This window comes from Ascaphus truei, chromosome 2 (assembly GCF_040206685.1).
Source record: "Ascaphus truei isolate aAscTru1 chromosome 2, aAscTru1.hap1, whole genome shotgun sequence".
NCBI classification, from domain to species: domain Eukaryota; kingdom Metazoa; phylum Chordata; class Amphibia; order Anura; family Ascaphidae; genus Ascaphus; species Ascaphus truei.
In genome coordinates this window covers 129,241,314-129,266,567 of record NC_134484.1, presented here as the reverse complement: position 1 = coordinate 129,266,567, position 25,254 = coordinate 129,241,314, and the positions used below count along the sequence as shown (strand labels likewise).

The following is a 25,254-nucleotide window of genomic DNA, read 5'->3' as shown; positions in this document are numbered from 1 at the left end:
AGCCAATGGTAGTTTCAATACTGAACACTACCATTGGCCACCAGGCATCTGTGACGACCGCGCGCTCGCACATCGTGTAGTGTGCTGTGTGAGTGGGGCCTAAATCACAAGTGCCAGTTACTGTTTTGAGTTATCCAGTTTTCGACCTTTGAAAAATCAGATTGCAGCACATGTAGTGAATCCCAGCTAGTGTTATCCTGTCCAAAATTTAGAATATTTACTGACCATCCGTCAACCTTGCCCTTAAATATCATAATGTTGAGGAGGAATTGATGAACAGAGAAAGTAATAGTTAAGAAATATAAACATTAGCATTGAAAAGTCTGATTGGAAGTAGATACTTCTATTGAAGTAACTCAGTTGAACAAATATGGAACAAATTAGGTTTGCAAGTTAAGCTAGTGTTAGAAAAGGTACAAAACAAAAAACAAGATCAAATAGGAGTAGGATTACAAGTTAAGGCTACAGAAAAATATAAACCAACAATTAGAACAATGCAACAGGACTACAAATGTCAGTTACTGGCTAAGTAGTATTTACAAACAATTTTGCGAACACCCGGCCCCTTCTATGGTATAATTGAAACTGAAAGGTAGCATCCTCCTACTGATCCTGAGAGCTGCATTTATTAAATGTCAGTTTGCTAAATAAGTGTTTGAGAACTCTTGGCTATCGGTTTTTATTACAGCCAACACTACTAACCAAGATCTAATATGATCCAGAGGGCCTGGCAGTGAGAGAGTTACAATGCACTGTAAAACATGTCTGCCCTTATGAAAGGATTTGTTTTTCGTTGAGCCAAGGGCCAATATCTCTACAAAAAGCTTTTGAAAGCCAGCTGTACTATGTGGTTTCACACAGACTAAATTTAGACAGTTCTGTTCATCACAGCAATGCTGTGTGTCAGCCACATCAAAGCCCAAGGGCAGACAGATAAACAGTGAATACAGGTCACGTAGCTCTGTAGCTAGCAAACTGTGAGAGCTTGCACTCCAGGGTATTCAAGGCAGTTTTGTCATCAACAATCTAGTATTCCCTGAGCACATCAAGTCTTTTTGGTTGCTAGGCAACCTTGGTGTTAATATCTTAGAGGAGAAAATCTTACCAGGTATCTGGCCATTCATCTGGTTCTGCATGTGTGGTGCAGACGGACCCCCAGCTACCATCCCTTCTGAAGGCATATTGTGTGCGCGTGGTGCTTGCGGAGGGCCACTCTGATTCATCCCTGCTGGACCCATAGGCATATTCTGTGTGGGTAGCTAAAGTGGAGGTATACAAAACAACTTAAGGTTATCCACAAAATAAAATACAATAAGCCTAATAAGTAAAGGACAGAGGGAACAAGAATAACATATATTTGTATATGGTCATGGAATTGTACCAATACCTTTCCTAGCCTATAAGAACAATAATGAGCAGCGTCTCTGTATCCCTATGCAAAAAATTACCATTTCATTGCCCCTACCATTTTTAGGATTATGCAGCTCGGCTTTTATTCTCGGTAAGAAGTTTAGTTTACCTATCCCGGACCTTCTTTCCTCACACCCCCACTCCCATCTAAACTGTGATGATCAGGCAGAAGAATGTAATTTGGTTACAAAGTAAAACTACATACACGTAATATTAAACTAAAGTAATCTATATTCTCAAGGCACTACAGTCCCATGTTACAAGCATAACCTCTAGTGTTGACAGGTCAATAGATTAATAAAGGGCTTTATTAGCAGTTTCAAAGGCACAGCCAGAAATACAAATGTAATAGGGTGTGGGGGGGGGGGGAGAAAATACTTGACCACAGAACAAAGTACAATTAAAACAAACACAAAAATATGGAGATTTGTATTCCAGTTGAAAACGTTGAACAGATCTCAGACACACTGTGGTGTAAAAAGACTGCAGATGACAGTATCATAACAATGAAAATGTACTAATGTTCAAACACATGACATTTTGATACACAAAGAAATCACACCCCTCTTGGGGTTCAACAATCTGTCATACTAGCACTTGAATAAATGTATGCTATATTAATGTTTATTATTATATGTCACATAGAACTTCACAAATGTTGTGCTTATCAGATGACAGACAAAGTTCTATTCCCCACCCAAAACATGAGCACAAGACCTGTATACCCAACCACCCAAAGCAAAATGGATACACAAATCCAGAGAATAAGGCGGTGCGTAAAATATAGAAAGTGAATGAGTCTCTTTTTAAAAAAGGTAAAAATCCACATAGCTGGCCAAAAAAAATACCTTTTGTGAAAAATGTAACATTCTAATTAGCTTCCCTAAACATGCTAATAGCAATAACTTGTCTGCTTTCATTTTTTGGAAATTACCATTTGAATTTCTTAAGGGCCTCTGAATGGGGAAGAGTTTATCAATCAAGTATTTTCTTTACCCTTGGTCCACCCTGTCCTTTCCAGAGAGCCAAAAAAAATAAATGGGAGAAGGGGCTCTGACTGCGAAAGCACCTTCTGAACAAACGGAAATCAGGAAAAGAAAAGAGAGCAGCCAAAGAAAATCAAAACCCTCCCAAGTTTCGGAGCACTATGTTATAAACCAACTACAAAACCAATACTTATAGGTAACAGATCTGGGTTAAAAAATAAAAAGAACCAGTGACCCAGATGTATCTTTTTAAACATGTCACCGGCAAAAACATGTGTGAACCAGACCAAGTTCTAGAAAGTAGATTTTTAAATATAGAAGGTATGTTAAGTTAATGTGATATTCATGCTGTACTTCTAATTGGTAAGTGACATACATTACTTTATTGGTGTTTATATTCAGCATTGAAGTGTTAATAGTGTGAATATTTCTCAACACCTGCCTTATATTTTGTTCACATGCAATAAAGAAATTGATAAAAGAAAATGTGAAAAATGACTGGCATTAGTTCACTTTGGTCCTTTATTAAGATTCCTAAATGCACTCTTTATTAGGAATATAAACCCTATCTTGTCAAAAAATATATATATATTTCGTAACAAAAGAACATTTTATTTCATTTTTCTTTTTTGAAGTGCACAAACAAAAATATGAAAACGGTATAGCTCAATCATCACAAATGCTGGAAAGAGACTAAATCCAAAAGATATAGGAGTTATTGGGTGTAATAAAGAAAGACATATATTATTTTATGTGTGCATCTGCATAACACCAGTCAGGCTACGGCCCCAGTCACTGCGTGCATGCGTCGGAGAGCCTGGCGATGCGTGCACCAGTTTCAGCCGCAATCTGTGGTCTAGGGTTTGCGATGGGACACGCATCCAGAGAAGAGCAGGGGGAGAAGACTAGATCGCGAAGGAGTTGGGGTGGGGGTGAGGCAGGGGCACGGCCATGACATCACGCGGCTGGTTCGCCCTCATTGGCTGACCCACCGCCGTGACGTAGCCATCGCGCCAAAACACATTTCCTGTCTTTTGGCAATGTGGTCGCACCATAGCGCCTTGTAAGCAGACACACACACACACACACTGACTGGGGCCGTCTCTTTGTTCGCGCCGAGTCTGTGGTGGCCATCACTGGCACTGAGGCCTAAGGGATGGGAGTAGATATGGGTACCTGGGGATATCTGGTAAAGACCCACCATTTCAAGTATCGGATGGCCTAGTAGGGTATAACAATCTCGCAGCTTCCCTGTACATCCACACTCCACTAGGTGTACTCTCCTTTCTTGGTAGACTATCCCACTCCTCTGAGTCCACACTCTGCTGAGTGTGCTCCCCTTACTGAGAAAGATGGAGCCCATCTCTGAACTTCCAGTGATACCAGTTGTGTTATAGATGGTGATATTTGGTACGATACCCACACCAGTTGGTAATAGCAGTAGTATCAGTTTCCCTGTATTAGGCAATGTCATCCCAAAGTTTTACCTGTTCACTGTGGAATCATTATCACGAGAAGGTAGCCCCTAAAGAAAACTCCACACCAACCTTACAAGAGGGGGGGAGAAAGGGAGGGGGGGAGAAATAAAATAAAATACTCAAATCTGAACGTTCCAAAAAGATTGCCAGTGTGTTAAACTTCCTGATCTTGAAACTTTCTTTTTTCCACCCCTACATAGACTGCTGTCACATGGACATGAGAGATTACCCCCTTTGTATTGCAATTAATAAAATGGCCAATGTAATATTTTCCACATGTATTGGACTACAGACTTCGTTTTAATAATAATAGCATGTTCTTGTATAGCGCTGCTAGTTTTACTCACGTTTGCATTATGGACAGGGGACATTTATAGCAACCTCTAAAATATATATATATAAAAAAAAAAAATACTAGGATCATTATCTCTATTGTCAGTTTTTATTCATCTCGCTTTCCATATATGAACTCCGCAAGAATGTTTGTTAGATTGCCAGCTATTCTGTAGACGACTGAAGGACGAGGGTTCAAAGATTCACGTCTCATCTGTACTATGTGCCAATTGTTTTCTAGAATATTCCTAACCTTGGATGCATTCCGACTGCATTTTTTAATAAATGGCATATTAGGTTTCCTTGGTTTGCCTGTAGTGTTCTTTACTTCTTCTTGTCCAAATACTTCCAATATGGATTTATTCAGCAGGGGATCTAAATAAACCTATACTTCATTTTAAGGATTTCCTGTTAAACATCCTCACTTCTAGAACAAAGTGTTTCAAGAGCCGATAAAGGATGCGCAGTGGTTGGAATATGGAAGTATGAGACTGAAGTATAGTCAATTAAAAGAGTTATAAAAAGATTTGAGACCAATTCAGTTGATAAAATCCATGAAACTCTTTTTACATTGTGCCCAAAATACAAAAATAGAGAAAACACCAGGCTACCAGATAGTAAAATGGTATAGGGTGGGCCACTGAAAACCTGTCAAATGTTGTGGATATTTTTCTTAAACCATAAAGTTTCAACACTTCCTACTGTAACTAGTTCAAAGATTCCAATGCCGGTTTGAAATTGTTAAAAACATATTTGAGATGATCAGTTAATTATTACTATGGATATTGAAAATGTATACACTGATGTACATTCACGAGAAACAGCGGCTGCTAGACTTTATTTGCAGGACAGAGGAGCCTCCATACCCCAAATCACTTTTTATTGGAACATATTGAAATCATTTAAAATTATAATATCTTCGAATTCAATGGAGCTTTCTATGTTCAAACTACTACTACAGCTAGGGGGGCAACTGTTGGCCCCAATTATGCAAATCTTTATGTTGGATTGTGGAAGGAAACACATTTTTAGATTTGAATATTTTTTTTGCCTTTAGAAACTTATTTTACAAGAGTTTTATAGAAGACATTTTAAAATTTGTGCATGGGTGTATATATAGCAGAGGATTTCCATTCAGTTTGAATTACATACAGTATATAGTATTAAATAACCTCTAAAATTCAAATGTAATCTTCTGGAAAAAAAATGACTTTTTGGAAATCTGGACAATCTTTCAGGGAGGATTAAACTTTACCCAAAATGTTTCAGAAAGGAGACAGATTGAAATAACGTTTTGCACATGTCTAGTAACCATGATAAACATGTAATTAATAATTAAGTCATTAATTCAAGGATTAAAAGACTGTTCTAAAAATTAGGATGTTCAACAGGAAATTTATAAAATCAAGTATAGGTTTATTCAGAACCCCTTTTAGATAAATTCATACCCAAAGTATTTGATCAAGAAACCGGAAATAAATACACTACAGCCAAATCAACATGATTTCATTTATTACGAAATACAGGAATATAAGATTCTTCAAAAGAAAATTGCACATACTTTAGATGAGAAACTTGTATCTTTTGTGGTCTAAAAGAGCTGACACTCTGAAGAACATTCATATATGGAAAAGAAAGAGGGGCTAGAAATACAGATAATGATTCTAGTCACTCTTAAATATTCTAGTTTGCTTTAAAATCTGTCAACTGTCCACAATACATAAATGTGGTTAAAATGTTTCTGTAATCCAATATATGGGATGTTAAGAATTTTATTAGTTACAACACAAATGGGAGTGCTCACTTATATTCCATGTGATAGTCTATATAGGAATGACAGAGTTAAAAGATATGGCAATTAGGAAACAAAATATGAAATACTCGTTTTATGCAATATAACCATGAATATGAAAATGATTTAAGAGTAGTAGCTTTAGGGATACAATATTTATTTGAATTAAGTGCAGAGAGAGAGGAATGAGCACTGCGATTGTGAAAATTAGGCTGAAGGCATGTAAAAAATATATATTTATTAGGCATAATAGCCAAAGCTAAAAAACAGCAGTTGAATCCTCCGACGCGTTTCCTGCCTCTGGGGCACTTTATGATAAAGCGCCCCAGAGGCGGGAAATGCGTCAGAGGATTCAACTACTGGTTTTTTTTTAGCTTTGGCCATTATGCCAAATAAATGAATATATATTTTTACCTGCCTCCAACCTAATTTTCACAATCGCAGTGCTCATTCCTCTCTCTCTGCACGTAACTTTTTATCCGGACTGAAGCACGCACGGGAACAGAGGAGAGGCTTCTTGTCTAGATGAGAGTATGCAACACGGAAGATTACAAGCAGATTGCCGTTTTTCCTTCAGCCAGTGCAACGTGTTTAAGTGTAGCCTGTACATCACGGAGCCACGGGATTACAGACCTACCTCGCGAGGGACTACCGTTGATGCGGATTCCACACCAAGGCGGATAAGGTCAGCTGTTATTCTTCCCTTGTATACGGGCTCCGGGCAGCATACAGGTGATTATATATCGACTTTACACACAACACTGGGCTGTTGAATTTATTTGTTGGAAATTTGGCTTCAAGAACTGTTTCATATTTAAAGTATCCTTTAATGTTGGGACTGATTTATTGATATACCATATATATATATATCCACGGCCCCACTGTGCACTATTGGAGCACTCATTAGGGATTCACTTCCTTTACTTCAACTACAATATATTTGAATTAAACATTATAGAACCAAGTGGAATACATGAAAATAGGCTGTGTGTTTTAAATCATTTTTGTAGACTATTTCACATATGACTTGGCTTTTGAAAATGGTAGCTTTATTGGTGGGAAACCTATAGAGATACATAACTTTCATATGGGGAACATACGAGTCATGGTTTCATTTTTGTCAAACATATTTAACAATATTAATATCTTGTGTACGAATATTCATCTAATTTAAATATGAATATTGAATTATCGCTTCCAATAACAGATTAAAACACTGTCACTTTAACTAGCTAATATTCATACCGACACCTGTACAGCAATGTAAAGCCCTGATAAAGAGCATTTATACGCTAGAAACGTGTCTGGGCAGGCTTCCTTTTTTTTTTTTTAGGTCTGTTTTCATATTTCTTAATACATCTTTTTGGGACTTTAGAATACGAGTATCTATCTTTTTCCCCCAGCAAGTTTGGTGTGGGGTTTATTTCCCTTACAAGCTACGGTTCAGTGGTACCAATTTCATGGTGAACAGTGACCAGGTTAAACTTTGGGTACTTGCAATAAGCAGTGTCGTCGAAGAAACTCCTGCTATTGGATATTGTGCCCTACAACATCATATACAACACCTGTCTGTGCGATCATATAACCACTGCATCTTCTCAGAAAATGCCCAGTGGAGTGTGGACACAAACATGAGCGGGGAGACTCCACCAATAGAGGACGGTACACCCGGTAGTGTGTGGACATATGAGGAAGCAGTGAGATTCTAACTTCCTGGGACATACAATACTTCCAATGTTCTCTCTTTACCAGGTACCACCAGGTCCCATATTAGCATCTACTCCAAGCCCTTACTAGTTAAGGCAGATCTTTCGGGGCTTATTCTATATTAGCCAAAGCAGCCAAATTGTGTTTTTTGCCCAAAATTCCCCATTGACTTTACTGGAGATTTATAGCTGAAAATAGCCTGAACTACCCCTTTGGATGATATAGAATAAGCCCCTTTGCTTTTTTTTTTAAACCCACTGGCATCTATATTTTTTGGATTTACCCTTTGTTTGTAGTATTTGTGCTGCTTGAGCTATACCATCTCTGGTGTTTCTTTTTACGAATTGAAGATAACAAGAGGGTCCAACAGTGGAGCAGAGCCTTGCGACATTTCTTGTGTATAGATTTTTTTACCCCTGTTAAACTATATGAAAGGACGAAAAAGGTCTGTTCCACTTAGAAAATCTATATTTTGTACAAACGTTTATTTTTTTTCATCCCAATATAACATACTTTAATGCGATATAGGTAGCCAGTTTTCCAATATGGATTAACATTGGGGAGCTCTCTCTAGTGGGTCCCTGGAGGTCAGGGGATACTGGTCAGCTCCATGAAAAGCAAGTAAAAAATTTTAAAAATAAAATTGTGAGCAGGTGGCATTGCTTCTTTAACATTTTGGGAGGAAAATTCCTTTTATGTCGCGAGTGCCGACATGCCACTGGCCCCGTATCATACACAGGGAAAATCATGCTATTTTTGCTCGCTTTCTACGGGGGGTAACCCGTTCCGCACTCACATAACTGGGGGTTGGTTGCTACCACAAGTGATAAAGTGATCGTAATACTACAATACTAGCGGCTTGTTTTATGGTATTGAAAAGTTAAAAAATACCCACATTTCCAAAAACTGCCAACTACAAATTCACGCTTTGGAATCCCTGCTTCCATTTTAATTTGGCTGTATACAATGCATAGTAGTGGTATTGTTAGAGGGCTCATACCAAAGTCATACTTAGGTCATACTTATACAAAGTCATAGTCTAGGCGCAAAGTTCACCTTTCCTGTCTCACCCTCAAATACTTTCTGGGCAAGCTACCCAGCTACCTGAACAAGCTCCTCACCCCTACCACATGCAGTACCTATCACCTGAGATCAGACTCCAAAAGACTATTCATGGTCCCAAGACTCAACAAAGTATCCGGACGTTCCTCCTTCTCCTTCCGTGCACCCCAAAACCGGAACAACCTACCAGAGACTCTCATATCCACCACCAGCTTAAGTTCTTTCAAATCTAAAGCTGTCTCACACTTTAATCTGGTCTGTAACTGTTTCATACGCTCATAATATATATTTTCTTTAACTGTGCATGCAATGTCTTGTATATAATGTATACCTTGTTCATTTATGTAACTGTATTTGTAACCATGTATTATTTTGTTTTACTCTGTGCCCAGGACATACTTGAAAACGAAAGGTAACTCTCAATGTATTACTTCCTGGTAAAATATTTTATAAATAAATAAATAAATACTTTGGTATGTTTTTTGTTTGGTAGTTCAACCTACAGAACAAAAACAGCAAAGCTATTATTCATCTTAAATTATGAAAATCCCCTTAAAATGTAGTAGTGCAATAGAGTGTTTTCACTTAGTTGCTCAGTTGTAGCCAAGTGCGTTGTAAGCTTCCTTATGAATCTGCATAATGTAAGCCAACCAATTAAAAAAAAAAAAAAGTGTAAATTTATTCTCTATTGTACTCAATATGGACATTCTCCTTTCTGGAGGAAGACACCATAGGTGGGAGAGTAAGTGGAAAACACCATGGGTGGGAGAGGAAGCAGAAACAGATTGTGGGGAGAAAACGGGTTGGAAGGAATATGGGGAGAAATGGAAAAGAAACGTGGAATGGGGATTAAAAGAAGAAGTGGATGTGTGTGAGAATAGGAAATTTAAGAAAGTAAAAGGCAAGCCAAAGAAAGAGGGCTCAGGGAAGGTACATGAAGGAGAGAACACCCCTGACTAATAACAAAAGATACAGTGTGGATGTACGATTATGAAGTATTACATTATTCTGCACAGTTATGAATTGAAAGTAAAGAAAGGTCGATAGATAAAACATTCACTAATATGCGTTTACAAATTCAAATGGTTATTCTTAGCAGCTAGAGCGTTCGGCTATGGCTTAACAACAATAGGCAAATATAAAATTTTAGACATCTTGATATTTACTAAAATCATTGTGTGTGCTGCTCTAACACTTACGGGAGTCTAGGTCTGTTAATCGCAGCCCATTTTATAAATTAGTGAACTGAGGGATTGGCAACAACAGTGGCGGCAAAGCAAGTTAACAGTAGAAGGGAAGGCTGTTCTGAAGTGGGTCAGACTTGAAAGCATATTTTCCCATTTTTTTGAGAGCCATCATAATCTAGATCTAAAGTACATAAAGTAAATTAAACAGCCATTTACATTCCATAAGGACCATTCGTGCCATATAGTCTTCATATTTTCCTTTGCAAAACCTCGGATCCCATTAGATCTTTTGATTGCTTTACTGTATTAACCTCAATTGAAACTGCTTGGAGGCTGTTTCATAGATCTACTACCCATTCAGTGAAGTATTTTCCCATGTTCCCCCAGAATTTGCAGAGCTTGAATACTTGTTTTCCAGAAAAATACTGTCCTCCTGAACCTTAGTTATAACCATGTGTTTTACAGTTTCTAATTAGATCTCCTCTCCATTCTGCTCACCCCCTCCCACCCCACCATGTACATGTGGAGGTTTCACTCCTCTTTTAGTCTTCTTTGCATAGAATTGTAGTTGCCATTTCACATCTCTAGTTAAGCTACATTTATTATTTTTGCTACCCCTCCAAGAGCATCAACCTTGTTGCAGGTCTATGTCACCTGCCAAAAGAAATAGTTAAGCATCCAGTCCATCCATTAGGTCACCAATAAAAAATGTAAAAAGAGCACTGGTTTGCATGCTTAACACAAACACACACTGTGGGACACCCCGCTCCTCTTCGTAAAGTCAGTTTATCACATCTATCACCTGTCCTTCAGCCCACTTCTCGTTCATTCAACCACCTCAGGATCAAGACTGTTAAACTTGTTTTGTGAACCTCTATATGGAAGTGTGGCCAAAGCTGTACTAAAAACGAGGAAAAATAGGACATTTACCTCTGATATTTTGGTTTCCAAGAGTTCTCTATGGCAGTCAGATACAGTTGGGATAATTCCTCGAAGTTGGAGTAGGACAAGAGTTCTTGATACAAGAATAAAGGAACTGTGGCCTGCCCTCTGGTAAGTTCTTCCTCTTTCAAAGCTAGCACAAAAAGGCACAGACATACAACAGAGAAAAGCAAAGGATGGGATGTATGTAGCCACAGAGGACTCGAACAAACCGAAATATTGGAGGTAAACTTCCCAATTTCTTCATAGCAACCACTTCCTCTATAGCAGACACATACAAATGGGATTTCCCAGACCAGTAAAATATTTGTGGGAGAGCCTGGGACCATGGCCTGCAGCACTTTTCTGCTGAATCTTTCACCCGAAGAAGCTTGAATATCTAGCCGATAATGCTTGACTAATGTCTACACATTAGACCAGATTGCCACCCTACATATGTCATGTGTAGATGCTTGAGCTTGCTCCGTCCATGATGCTGCCATGACCCTGGTTGAGTAGGCATTGTGCTGGAGTGGTGCTTCTTTCCCTGCAGCTTTATGTGTTTCATGAATGACAGATGTTATGCATCTGGAGGTCACCTGCCATTCAAAAAGAACAAATCTTTGTGAACGTGATCGAAATTCTTCTGTGAAATGTAGACCGACCTTAAGCGCTCTGACCACATCCAGATTATGCTGCCTTCTCTCTCTGTTAGCTGGATTGCTGCAGAAAGATGGAGCCACTACTTCTTGATCAAATCAAACTCTCGAGGAAACCTTAGAGCTTAAGTGTGACATGGTTCTCATCACTGCTTGTCCTGATGAATCTGTAGATAGATACAAGATAAAGACCTGCAATTCTCCTGCTCTTAGGACAGACATAAATGCCAAGAGAAAAACTACCTCAATGGTCAATAATTTTATCTAAACAGCCTGAAGCCGTTCGAAAGGAGGAAGTGTCAGAATTGAATACTAAATTCAAATCTCATGTAGGAATTTGAGCTTCGATTCTGGGTTTGATCTTAAAAGCCGACTGTCAGCATAGCTATCAAGGGATCCATTGCAATTTGACGATTGAAGAAGGCCCAAAAGGCTGCTACATACATATACCTTCAGAGATGCTGGCTTTAATCCTTTTTCAAGATTTGTGGGGTTGAAGCATTAGTGGCCTGTATCTTCTGGCACCAAAACAAGAAGATTTTATATATCCTTTAATACATTGTGGAAGTGTTTTAACTGGATTGCATTAAGGTTATTACACGATGCGATAAAGCTAGGTCAGCTAGCAATCTCCTCTCAAACTCCATGCTGTCAATCTTTAAAAGTCTGGATTGGAATCGAATACCAGCTCCTGCCTCAGTATTGTTGGAGATAAGCAAATCTCCCAAGGCGCTTGTATCCAGAGGTTCACTAGCTCAGCTAACCATGGTCTTCTAGACCAATACGATTTTATAAGGATGACATCCGCTTTGGCATCAATCTTGTTAATAACCTTTTGAAGTAGTGGGAATGGTGGAAAGATATAGGCTAGTCGCAAGGACCATACTAAAATAGACAATGCATCCAGGAAGGCTGCTTTCACATCCTATCATCTTGCAAAGTAAGTTTCCACCACCTTATTTACGTCTGAAGCCATCAGTTCGATTGATGGATGACCCCATCTAAGAACACTGAAAAACACAATTCCCTTTCTTCCAGTTGGACAGACTGCTCAAAAAAATGTGCTTCTATATTCTTGAATCTGGAAATGGAGACCACAGATATCTTGGGTACGGATTTTTCCACCCATCCCAAATTTTGGAGACTTCCTTCAGAGCTAGCATGCTTCTGATTCCCCTCTGCTGATTGATGTACGAATGCAACAGCTGTCATGATGTTGGGAATAATTCTTAGAGGGTAATCTGCAAGCTCGTTCTTTCTCCCAAAATTCATAAAAGATAGCTCGATCTCTAATACAGTATATTGAAATGCATCTTTGTTTTGGCTACGGACCAAAGACCCTGGACTGCTGTGGCCCAACAAAGTGCACCCCACCCAGTTAGGCTGGTGTCAGATGTCAGAGTCGTCCACAGTGGAGCGGTCATTGACCTTCCTTTTAGTAGATTTTCTTGGCTGACCCACCACAATAGGTTTGTTTGGTAGCTTGCCACAATGGGATCTTGCTTCCTGGGTTGAAAGGTCTGTGTCCTCCTGGCCTGATGAAGTTCTTCTGCAACGGCCGGAGGTGAAATCTTGCCCATGGAATAACAGTGACTCAACTTAGGAGCCCTATGAAGTGCATGAACTGGAGTCTTGATCGCAGTGTGGAACATCTGAAGATCCCATTTAATTCTGACTAGCTTCTGTTGTGGTAGGCATATCATACTGTTTCGGTAGACGAGAACTCCCAAAACCAGAATCTTCTGGGATGGGAACAAATTGATATTTTCTAAAGGTATTACAGAACCGTGCTCTTCCAGTTCCTTTTGTACCTTGGCAACATGGATCTTGTCCACTTGGTATGATGAATCCTTTATTATTCAGTCGCCCAAGTATGGCATTATGCAAATGCCCTGCTGTCTCAGAGAGGTTGTTATGAATGCCATCACCTTCGTTAAGGTCATTGGGGCTGTTAGGAGCCAGAACGGTAGTGCGCTAAACTGATCATGCGGGCCTTTTACACAAAAGCGTAGAAATTTCTGTTGACACGGCATTATGGGAGGTAGGCATCTCAAAGATCTAATGATGCTAGTCTCCTTTTGGGTACTGCCGTCATTACTGCTCTTAGGGACTCAATCTTAAAAGGTTTTGATGTGTAAAAATCCGTTTACTGCCTTTTGGTCGAGCCCCACTATGAAGCCTCCTGATGCCATGCGTACTAGAAATAGAAAGAAATAGGAGCCTTGGATTATTTGTTCTGGAGACATCCGCTGGATTGCGGCCTTTGACAAACGTATTGCCTACACCAAGGCAGCTATTTTTACCGGATGACTTGGAAACCTTGACTATCTGAAACGATCTTTTGGCTTCAGACAGAATTCTAGTGAATAGCCCTGGACGATTATCTGCCAGATGCAAGCATATGTAGTTAAATGGACCCAATGGTCTAGAAACCCCACCAGTCTGCCTAGCAATTGCCAGACCCGTGTCCTGTGAACTTTAGGGACTCCGCTTCTTGATGAGGACCCATGGTGCCCCCTGCCTGGGTCTGTTCTTAAAAGATGACTGTTATAACTGTGGGAATTAAAAAAAAAAATAATAAAAATAAAACACCCTAGCCCACAGATAACTTACTTATAATCTCATCCAAATAAGAGTCTGAATAAGGCAAGAAAACAAGCCTATTCTTGGATGATTTGGCCGCTGCTCACGGCTTCAGCCATAAGGCCCTCCTTGCTGGCATTGAATTAGCGGAAGATCTTGCCAATAGGCATATAAAATATCCATTGGCGAGTCGCATAAGAAGCCCATCATTTCTCGAAGGTTAGAAAAATCGTTCAACAATTTGCCTGAAAGTTCCAGTTTCACTTCTTTCAAATTTGAAATCAAAAGTCTCACGATTCTAAAAATACACGCCATTGCAGTAGCTAATCTAACCGTTGCCCCTAGCGTCGTATACAATTTCCTGAGGATTCCTTCAATCCGCTTGTCCATGGGATCTTTAAAAGAGGAGCCATCCTACAAGGGGTATTAGTATTCCGAGTCACGGCCGCATCCACCTTGGAGAGACGCCAAACTCCACTATATTCCACGTTCAAGGGAAATGTCTTTCTCATAGCCGTCTTCTGCCCAGAGATGACCACTCTGCTGATATTAGGTTATTTATCGTCTTGTGTACCGGCAAAACTTGGTTTGATTTTCTTGGACAAAGGAACACCCAATCCAAAATGTCGAATTCTGCCTTAATGTCTTCTATATTCAGGGTGGTACTCCTGCTCTTTATTACTCCAGATCTTTTGTATTGGGGAAAAAAAAAACCACCTACTTCATCTTGAATCGCCTCCTCTTCGGAAGACATTACACCTGAAAAGAAAAGCAATTCTGCACTCACCTGTGGAGAGACTGGAAAGTTTCACTGCCCATGTGGAGTGCTGAAATCAGAAGCAGGGGTAAAAATGTGCCGTCGTGGACGTTAGAAGGACGCAATCGTGTGCACTTGTCTTCAACCTACTGAACAGGCCCACTGCATGCATCCAGAGAACTGAAAAAGGTGGTATTGCAAGGTATGGTAGCTAGAGAGCGACCAGGGACAAACAAGGGTGTTTTTCCCATATAACATACCCCCCAGAACACAGCCCAATAAAATAAAAAAAATCCAGAAAAAGACGTTTCTCCTTATGGATAGCCTTCCTCCAGCTAAGGTAGGAGAACAATAATGGATCAGAAGGGAGACCACACCACCTTTACACCTGTCATCAAGGATCCTTCTCTTACCCCAGCTAGGAGGAAAAGTTATACCATCTGAATCGGGCTGTCAGAGGACACGGAAGGAAAAAATAATCTCTTACCTAATCTATTGCTAATATTTTTCCATATACAATGTAACCAGTTTCTGCTACTGTTGCCCTCAGATAACCCCAAAGTACAGAACAGACAATTACTAAATGAGATGCGGTGTTAACATTAACAAGTCATGCTTCTAGTAAACTGCTAGAACTATTAATATTCTCAAAATGTTTAATATTTATGGCTAAAGTGTAACGAGTGGAGATTGTGTTAAGTGGAAAACAGATCGTGTGTGTTTACTTTAACACAACTGAAACTATGTTTCTTGGACTCTACCTTTGATACAGTTTACAAAGAGGATTGCCATTATTCAATTATATGATCAGCACAAAGAAAAACGCATCTCGTTAATTAAGCATATCAGTAGCTCATTCCTTGAATACACACTAACACCATTCAACTGACTAAGTTCTCCCTACATACCACTTAAATTGTAAACTGATCGAGACAGGAACCCCTTTTTCCCAATGTTTACTTATGTTTGAAGCCCTTATTGGCATTATGCCTTATATTGTTACATTAGATTACTATACAAATAAAGATGCACATAAATACACAAGCATTCCAAATCCTATATTTTCAAAATAAGCGATCACTACATACACAAGTTATGTCACCATATTCTTAATGCTTTCTTCATGTTTCCTGGTTGTGAAGTCTGAAGATGAGACGCAAACTTTTTATTTCATTCATAAGGGCCTATGTACATTAATGGCGCTATATAAATAAAGACATACAATACAATTATTTTGTAAATATCAATATTGTTGTGACGGAGACTATTTTACATAATAACAAAAACATTGTTAGAACTACTTACTGCTGGTAATAAAGACTGCATATTTTGATTGGAGTCCGCTATCGTGGCCAAGTAAACCAAGTTTGTGTGTAACATCTGTTGATATCTATTAAATGAAAAGTAAGGTTAGCTGTTAGAGCAACCGATCACACATTACCATACAGAAAGAACAGTGTTCTTGCACCGTAATTATGAAAAATAATGTTCTAACACCAACAAAAAATGAAGCAATATACACTTTACCAAAACGCAAAAACCTAATCAATGTGACAAAAGCAATGCGCACAAAAAAAAAAGTCAACAGCTGAGGAGTGTATCATGTGATGTAACGATTAAAAGTTCAAGTAAAGTCCTGATAAAGTGATAAATCAACAAAATAGGAGAATTATAAATATATTAACCCTATTGAAGATAGGGTGCCTGTAAAACACTGAAAGTAATGCACTGAAGTGGAAAATAAACAAGCAAATAAGATATGAGGTTTTAGGATATCATTCATACAATTTAGAAACAAAGTGAACAGACTAGCATGACATCAAAGGTGTTAAGGTCACACCCAAAAAATGTAAAGGAATATCTAGGTTTTTTTATATCAGCATACACTAACTCAGGGGTGCGCGAGAATTTTTTTTGTGGGGCACGGCGGTTACAGAGGTCCCGCCCTCTTCCCCAAAGCATTTAAATTAAATGCCGGGGAGTGCGAGAGGCCTCTCTAACTCACTTACCTGCTCTCCAACGGCTTCTGACAACGAGGTGTCAAATGACACCATGGGGTCACGTGACATCACATGACCCTGCGGTGTCATTTTTCGCCGAAAACCAGGCTGAGCAGAGCCAAAAATTTGCGCCCCCCTGCACCAACTAATGTGTATATATGCAGGTTAATGTAGTGTACCATGAAATGGAACAGGGTGATAATTGTTTCTATTAGAAGACATTCTTAACATATCTGTATGTAATAGTGTATCTAACAAATGTTACATGGCAGTGTCTCACGTCTGGTTTTACTGTGTCACAGAACATGGACAATAAGAAGAATCCCTGCTCAATGTGTCAAACATTTTATGAATCAATGATCAGTGCTACTATGGTGGATCCAAACTTAGAGAATGTGGTTGCCTCACATGTTTGGAAGTAGAAAATCAACAAGGCAATAGAGCAGCCACTAAAGGTTGCTAGAAAATCTTAAGCACCCTAAAATACCTAGTAGAAAAAAACATATTGAAAAATTGCAAACACTGTGCAGATAAATATATTGTAATATTTATTCTAAGACGGTGTGCAAACAAGAATTGTTTTACACATCTCAGCAATTGTTGGTCTATAAAGAAAATACCCGCTATTCTCCAGACATCTATATTCATGTACGTATACATACAGAACATGTATTATAGCTAAACAGAAACGTGTATATGTTTACTAAGGCCTCGGTCCCGCTGCGCTCGGTGGCGCGGGCGGCCACACGCGAGTTCCCTACCAGCAGGGGAATCCTGCGGAGCCGGTCCCGGTCCCCCCTGGCTGCACAGCTTACTACACGCTGTGGCGCGTCAGCCGCTATGGGATACAAGAGAATGGTGATCCCTAGCGTTGATGCGTCACGTGGTGTGGCTGTGAGCCAATGGGGAGGGGAGGCTTCGGGAGGAGAGGCTTCGGGGAGCGGGGAGGAGTGTGGAGTGACAGCAGCGTGAGTGCCTGTGTATGTGTGTGCCTGAGTGCGTGCGTATGTGTGTGCCTGAGTGCGTGAGTGCCTGCCTCTGTCTGAGTGTGTGTGTGTGTGTGTGTGTGTGTGTGTGTGTGTGTGTGTGTGTGTGTGTGTGTGTGTGTGTGTGTGTATATGAGTGCCTGCGTGTGTGTGTGTGTGTGTGTTGCTTTACTTACCTTCAATCAGCAGCCCGAGCCGTGGAGGGGGTGGGGGGGAGTAGCGGGTCCCTCCGCTCAAGCCACGCCCCCCCTCCCGCTCAAGCCTCCCACTCCCGCCCACCTCCTGCTCCCTACAGACCGCATATCGCGGTCTGTGTATGTCAGCGCCCCGCCTGTCTGCAGTGCGGGCGTGCTGACTCTGGGAGCGGGGCCTTAGCCTTATTCAATGCCAGTGTACATAAATGTGTTCAAATAAATGTTCGTGATCTGTTATATGGTAGTTCCAACCTATTTATACTAGTAGTTCAACAGCAGTTTATCGATATAAAAATTAGCATTATCAAGAGGTAGAATAACATTCTTAAATCCCAGCACTTCTGCCCTGTTTGAGACAAACCCAAAAGCAAATGACAGAAACAATACAAAGACTAGGCTCAAAACCTGCCTTCATTATTATTATTTTATAATAAAAAAACAAGAAACCAGCAAGCCAATTTAAAATCAGAAATCAGCACAATGGAACTGTAGAATACCATATTTTGAAGTCCATTACACAAAATATAAACAAAAAAAACTAACCCGTCCAAAACATTCATATTACATAACTGAAAATGTGTTGGTAACCATACACCAGACGATTTACTGTCATTTGTCTATTGTGCTTTAGATTAGCTCCTTAGGCTGAGTCCATGGTGACTCAGCCCGTGTGGAGGCTTGCAGAGGCTGAGGGGAAGCGGGTGCTTTCCCTGGCCTTGGTTAGCGCGCCGTCCGGGGGCGTGTCGGGGGGCGGGCCAGTGACGTCACGGAGCTGGTTCGCCCTCTTTGGGCGAACCGCTCACGTGACCGGCCCTGCGCTCCCGTGAGCGCTTGAATCTATAATTTTCTTAATACCTACGCTTCCAAACGCTTGCGGAAGCGTGCGCGAGCCCCTGCTATAGCCGCTCTCATTGCGGCTGCAGGGGCTCACTTGTAATCGTGAGCGGACCTCAGCACGGGTCAGCGCTTCATGCCCAAGGCCTTAGGCTGAGATTACTCACTGCACGAGGGAGCACGTGCAGATGTTGCACGTCTGTCACTCCAGCGATTGTAAACTCTCCTTCCTAGAGACGTTCAGGCGATGGGAAGGCGTGGCGGGGCGCCCTCATTGGCTGAACCGCCGCCGTGACGTGGCCATAGGGCCAAAAATCTTGTCTTTTGAAAACGTGGTCCCGTCATCGTGCTCTTTCGTGTGTGTGTGTGCGCCTGCGAGCACTAGGGGCGACCTCATAGGGAGTCGGCAATTTGTTTTGCGCTCTCGCCAATGCCCAGACTATAAGCTCGTCCATAGGCTGTGTCCATAGTAGATCTGACGGTGCGAGAGACATCGCTCGCGCCGACTACAAACAAATGGATACCAATGCGTTTGTACATAGATCGCGCGTGCACGAGCACGATCGGTACTTCACGAGCGACAAACTGGTTTGAATTTGCCGAGCAACAGCCCGGTCACGTGCGCAGTTCAGCCAATGAGGACAAACCGCTCACATGACGTCACGGGCATGCCCCCCGGCTTCGCCACTTTCCCCTTTGCGCACCGATCGTGGCAAGGAGAGGCGTGCGAAGCCGCACGCACCAGTACCATGTAAGCGGCCTCAGTCTCCTTTTCACCAGTTGTGAAGTTATGCAATCTTACAACTCAATTTAGGCAACTATCGCACATGCCATAAATACATTACACCTCTATATCAACATTGCGTGCGTACGTGTACACACACACACACACACACACACACACACACACGTAGTGAAATCCATATACTGTACATGTACAGAATGTACCAAAGTATCAACATGTAGTACAAATTAGTCATTGCCCCTACTTCACCAAGTAGCTGAAAATTCCAAGCTACACAATCATGAAAACTGTGGGATTATCAGATCCTATTTAAAGTGACACACTAGCTGTGAGAAAACAATTCCAAACGTATCTCCGGAACAAACGCAACAAAAAATTATATATAGCAAATCTTACATAGCCATTATATAAGAAATTCAGTCTCTAAACTGCTACAGGCAACCCAAAGATAGTTTAGCTGCTTATCCAACAGCGGACCATAACACACTAGGCAGGACACAATGATTATGGCATAAAAATATGCAACCAATACAAAGAACCTAATTTATGATATAGCATCCAATATGTACAACATTTAGACAGCGAAGACAGTTAATGGATACATTATAAATTGTCATAATTGCACGAACAGTAGCTCATAGCTGTATTATCTTACAGGGGAATAAAGAAGCTTCACATTTAATTCCCTTTCAGTTCAATATCTACTTACTGTGAACATTCAGATGCCTTTCCTTTGTTCTGATAATCCATTATACACTGTATTAGATGGTTATTTTCATCCAACATCTGAAACAAAAAAGTGTGTTTAGATTTAAAATATTCATCGAGAAACATTTAAAGTCTTCAGCACATTCACAAGATATACATAACAAATATACAGGGACAAATTAGTTTTAGCAGTGATGCATCATGGACAATAAAGCCAAGCGTGGAATTGAATTTAGAGGACTGTGATGCTGTGACAGTATATAGACAACCCCCTACACAATTCAGAATAAACTAAAAAGTTTAATTGTAACAAACTGTCCGCTACTGATAAAATCATTGTTGTTGCTAAAAGGAGAAAATTGCAATTTGGTTCATGCAAACTCACTTGTAAGGTAATTTACATACATACCTACATACATACAGGCATACCCCGCATTAACGTACGCAATGGGACCGGAGCATGTATGTAAAGCGAAAATGTACTTAAAGTGAAGCACTACCTTTTTTCCCACTTATCGATGCATGTACTGTACTGCAATCATCATATACGTGCATAACTGATGTAACTAACGCATTTGTAACAGGCTCTATAGTCTCCATACTTGCACACGTCTTCTGTACAGGTAGGGAGCCGGTATTGCTGTTCAGGACATGCGCGAGCTGCTGTTTGCCTATTGGGCGATATGTCCTTACTCACGAGTGTACTTAAAGTGAGTGTCCTGAAACTGGGGTATGCCTGTACAGTACATTTCAACATAGTGCAAGGATTTATAGGTACTGTATTTCATGTTTCATAAATTACATTATGCTACTCCTGTAACCTTCAACTCCCAATTTATTTTCAGATCCAGTTCTTTGGGAAACTGGTGGAAGAGCCCTTCCAAACACCTTCAACACACACATCCTCAGTGCACTAGCACTGTTAATATATTCTGTGTATAAATTCCCTTGACTTTGCATTTTTCATACATTATGAAAGTCCACAGGGCTCTAAGTTGTTGTTTTTTTGATAAGACAGCAAACACCCATCTCCCTTCCCACCCCTATGTCACTACCACATCTTACTGCCTCAGATCCCCAAATTTAATTTCTTCAAATTCATTATAAATATGCTTATGTTCAGCCATGATCACCATAACTTTGGTGTTGCTGCTGCATCCTGTCTTGAGTTAGAATAGAATTGAGAGCAGGAACTCGCGTCGAGCGGCTAGGCACGCCCCCCGGCGGTTCAGCCAATCAGGCCAATGAGGGCGAACCTGCCGGGTGACGTCATGGCCGCGCCCCCGTCACTCCTCCGCCACGCCCCCCCGGTCTCTGCTCCTGCAGTGAGCTGCAGACCGGGGAATCGCCGGAACGCGCAGCCAAAAGCGCGGGCGCGCATTACAGCGCCGTGACCGGGGCCTTAGCCTTAGCTTAATTCTAAAAGGTATACGTCATACGTCTACGTATACTAAGGACCAAAGAGAACTAACGCAATTGGTCAGAAGGTAAGCACATTTACAGGCTATTACATATCCAATTACAAAAATGGACACACAAAAGAGGTAATTCAGAATGTAGAGCAAGAAAATCAACTCTAAAATTCACATTACAATACTCAAACATTGTCAGGTTAAGCCTTTGAAATGGTTTTAAATATTTAGGCATTTATTTCATAAATCCGAAGCCGACCAACTTGAAATGAGTTTTGAACAAGCCTCTTAGACATGTGTTGTTTTAATCCTTTAAATCACAAAATGTTAAAGCATTAAACATATCAATATTAGTCCAGTGTGATCCTGTCTAGAACGTATTGAAAGATGTGAACCTGATTTTAATACTGCGCCTTCTACAATTAGGCAGTGTAGCCTAAACTCAGAAAGCTAATAAAAAAAACTTAAATTATATTTAAACAAAGAAGCAACCCCCACAAAACATGAGTGATAGCGACGGTGCATCTGGTGCTCGTGCTCGTAGATTCTTACATCATTAATTGGGGCCGGGTCCTTAGGATGCAATTCTACATAACCCACCAAAAAAAAAAAAAAAGAATAATGAAATCACATTCATCATTTAATCAATTTAGTATAGGTGTTATAAAAAATGTCACTGTGTTGTCTCTGTAGCGCTGGCCCTGTAAAGTAGAAGATGTCAGTGGCGTGGGGGGTGAGATATGGTATAAGTCCATTGAGTGTTTTCTCCCCATTAACTCGTCTTTTTGGGACCAGGGAAGCAGTTGGGAAGGGGGCAGTTGGTTTCCACCTGCAATGTGCTGCTCAATAGTCGCATCACACAAAAAGAAGGAAAACAATGAAATAAAGTTACAGTATAGTGCAGCCCCTTCAGACATAGCCATCAATGTGTGACATGTCAGATGAAGAGGTCGTACTTGCTCGCGATACAAATTACATAAAATAATCTACCAGGATCTACCCAACGTATGCGACACATAGGTGGGCTTGTCTGGTGAAGGGGCTGCGACCTCAAAACGTTGAACTGTATCTGCTCGTGCTATGAATCAAACACAAAAGCAATTTTTGCATTAAGATACCTGTGTGTCCCCATCCAATTCACTGACTTTTAAAAGAAGGGGAAGTCCAACTTTATAAAGATAAGTGTATGTGATTCCTTTTTATTGAGGAACAAGCTTCATCCCACCTTCTGACAAAAATTAAAGGACTACAAACTTAAACGTGTGTGTGTGTGTGTGTATACAGGCAGTCCTCGGTTATCCAATGGAATCCGTTCTGGAAGTAGCGTTGGATAGTGAAACCGTTGTAAAGTGAGTCCCATGTTAATCAGTGGCGGTGAGCGTTGGATAACGCATTCAGATGTCGGATAACGCATTCCGGCGTACAAAAACAGCCCATAGGGTTGGATTGTAAAGCGTTGGATATGCCATTCGTAAAGTGAAACGTTGGATAGCGAGGACTACCTGTATATATGTAATATGTCCAAACACAGATTTAGACGCTTGCGTTACTTTGTGGGGGAAACAGTATAGAATTACCCCTGACAAATATAAAAACTTAACACCAAACATGTAATATCTTTAACACAAGAGTGACAGTTTGTATGTCCTGATCGTGTGTTTTATACTTGAACACAATTCCGAGAACCTTTTTCCATGCGATACTTGGGCTCATCTCCAGGGCATCCCTGGAATTACACGAACACACGTTGTATGTGCGGCTCAACTGGGAGAGAGACACGATCACAGACCGGGGGTGAGAGCGGGGTGTGCGGCTCAGCTGGGGGAGTGACACAGGATCACAGACCGGGGGTGTGCGGCTCAGCTGGGGAAGACACACAGACCGCAGTGTGAAAGCGGAGGGTGAGAGCGTGGTGTGCGGCTCAACTAGGAGAGACACACAGGATCACAGACCGGGGATGTGCGGCTCTCAGAGCAGACTGCGTGACACACAGTGGATGGAGAGGACAGGTTTAACATTGCGGGTGATGCATTCATCCTCCATCCTCCCCCATTGTGTTTACCTTCTGGATGGCGGCGGGCGTGATCTCACCCTTCCCCCGCTGCCTGGGAGCCGCGAAAGCCACCGACATGACGAGACCTGGCGGAGATAGGACCGGAGCGCAGAGCCGAGTATGTGAGCGGGGAGGCGGCGGCAGGGCGGGAACTTGCTTCCGTTCAATGACCGTTTCACGGCCGCAACGCCGAGCCCTTCACCGCGCGCAAGCACACAGACCGCGAGACTCGGGAGCAGAGAAAGGATGCGGGGGAGGGGGGAGCAAAGTGGCCGTAGCAATGTCCTCTCACTACAGCAACGCGAGTATTAAAAAACGTTGAACGGCCCTCGACAAACCCCCGCGAATTATTAAATAACTAAACATAGCACTGGAGATAAAATGACTCGCTGACATTACAATATACCTTACAAGTCGGATTCCCACCCCCCTCTTACTATTAACTGTAGTCTCGCCCTGAGTGTCCCACAATGCTGTGTGTAATGTGAGAGTGCTGCAGCTCGGGATAGGGGTGTGCGGGGAGATAGAAGTAAGATAAAGTGAGGCTTTTTTGGGTTTTTTTTTTACAGTAAAACACGAACAAGCTCCCTATATGTGTGTGATTTATCACACTACCAAATCCCGTGGTGGTACATTCATTGTAATTGTGTGTTCACCCTCCCCTTGTTTTAAACGATGGTATAGCCCGTCCGTCACATTCTGATTACAGCATGGCAGCGACGATGTAATAAGGAAAGAGGGGAAGCCGTTTGTATTGCCCTGTGCCACGCGGCGGGTGCGTGCTGCAGACACCTTGCGTTTCTGTATTGTAAAGTCTAAGTACGCGATCGCTTATCACGTATAATTCACATTACGGAAGAACATTAAATAAATGTTCGTGCAAAATCTCGGAGCTCCCCCATGTCCGTTGGAAAAGTGGTAGAGTCCGAAAAGCGGCGAAACGTGATGGCGTGTACCACGTGCCTTGGGATGTTCTTTCTTGTGATTGGCTGCTTTTATGAGATGTGAATTAAGGCCAAGCTCATGGCAGTGGCGTCGCTTGCATCCGCGCACTTCGAGAACTCTTACCTTATTGCCAATTGGAGTTCTTCAAATGCCCGCGGCGCTGCTACATTTTGCCACCACAACTCAAATTGAGATGTGCAGTAGCGTGACGTCAGCGTTAAGGCTGCGGTCCCAGTCACTGCCACAGTGTGCGCTGTGCGTGTAAGCACCGCCCCTCAATGGGGAAGAGCCCAGTACGCACCTTCACGCTGAAGGTGCAGCCGCGCCGTGCTGCAAGTTTTTTTAAACTCAATGAAATTGAGTTTAAAACTTGCGTCGGAGGCGTGGCCACGCCCCCACCGGCGGTTCACCCAATGAGGGCGAACCAGCCGCGTGATGTAATGGCCACGCCCCCGCAAATCCCCGACCACGCCCCCTCCCATTGCAAGCTCCCTCTCCCTGT

General features: G+C 41.5%; 1 protein-coding gene across 4 annotated transcripts in view; it reads right to left on the bottom strand.

Annotated features, from left to right (window-relative positions):
• SS18 (SS18 subunit of BAF chromatin remodeling complex) overlaps positions 1-24,201 on the bottom strand; it is a 44,291-nt gene extending 20,090 nt beyond the window's left edge. Inside the window, exons 1-4 of one of the 4 annotated variants that reach the window (XM_075584878.1) lie at positions 23,817-24,201; positions 20,344-20,420; positions 16,181-16,265; positions 1,106-1,259 (exon numbers count right to left, since the gene is read on the bottom strand). In XM_075584878.1, the coding sequence (XP_075440993.1) occupies positions 1,106-1,259; positions 16,181-16,265; positions 20,344-20,420; positions 23,817-23,885 (385 nt within the window). In that variant the 5' untranslated portion in view covers positions 23,886-24,201. The remainder of the gene's footprint in view (positions 1-1,105; positions 1,260-16,180; positions 16,266-20,343; positions 20,421-23,816) is intronic. The other 3 variants (XM_075584894.1, XM_075584886.1, XM_075584903.1) reach the window with 3 other exon arrangements.
• Positions 24,202-25,254: the final 1,053 nt, after the last annotated feature.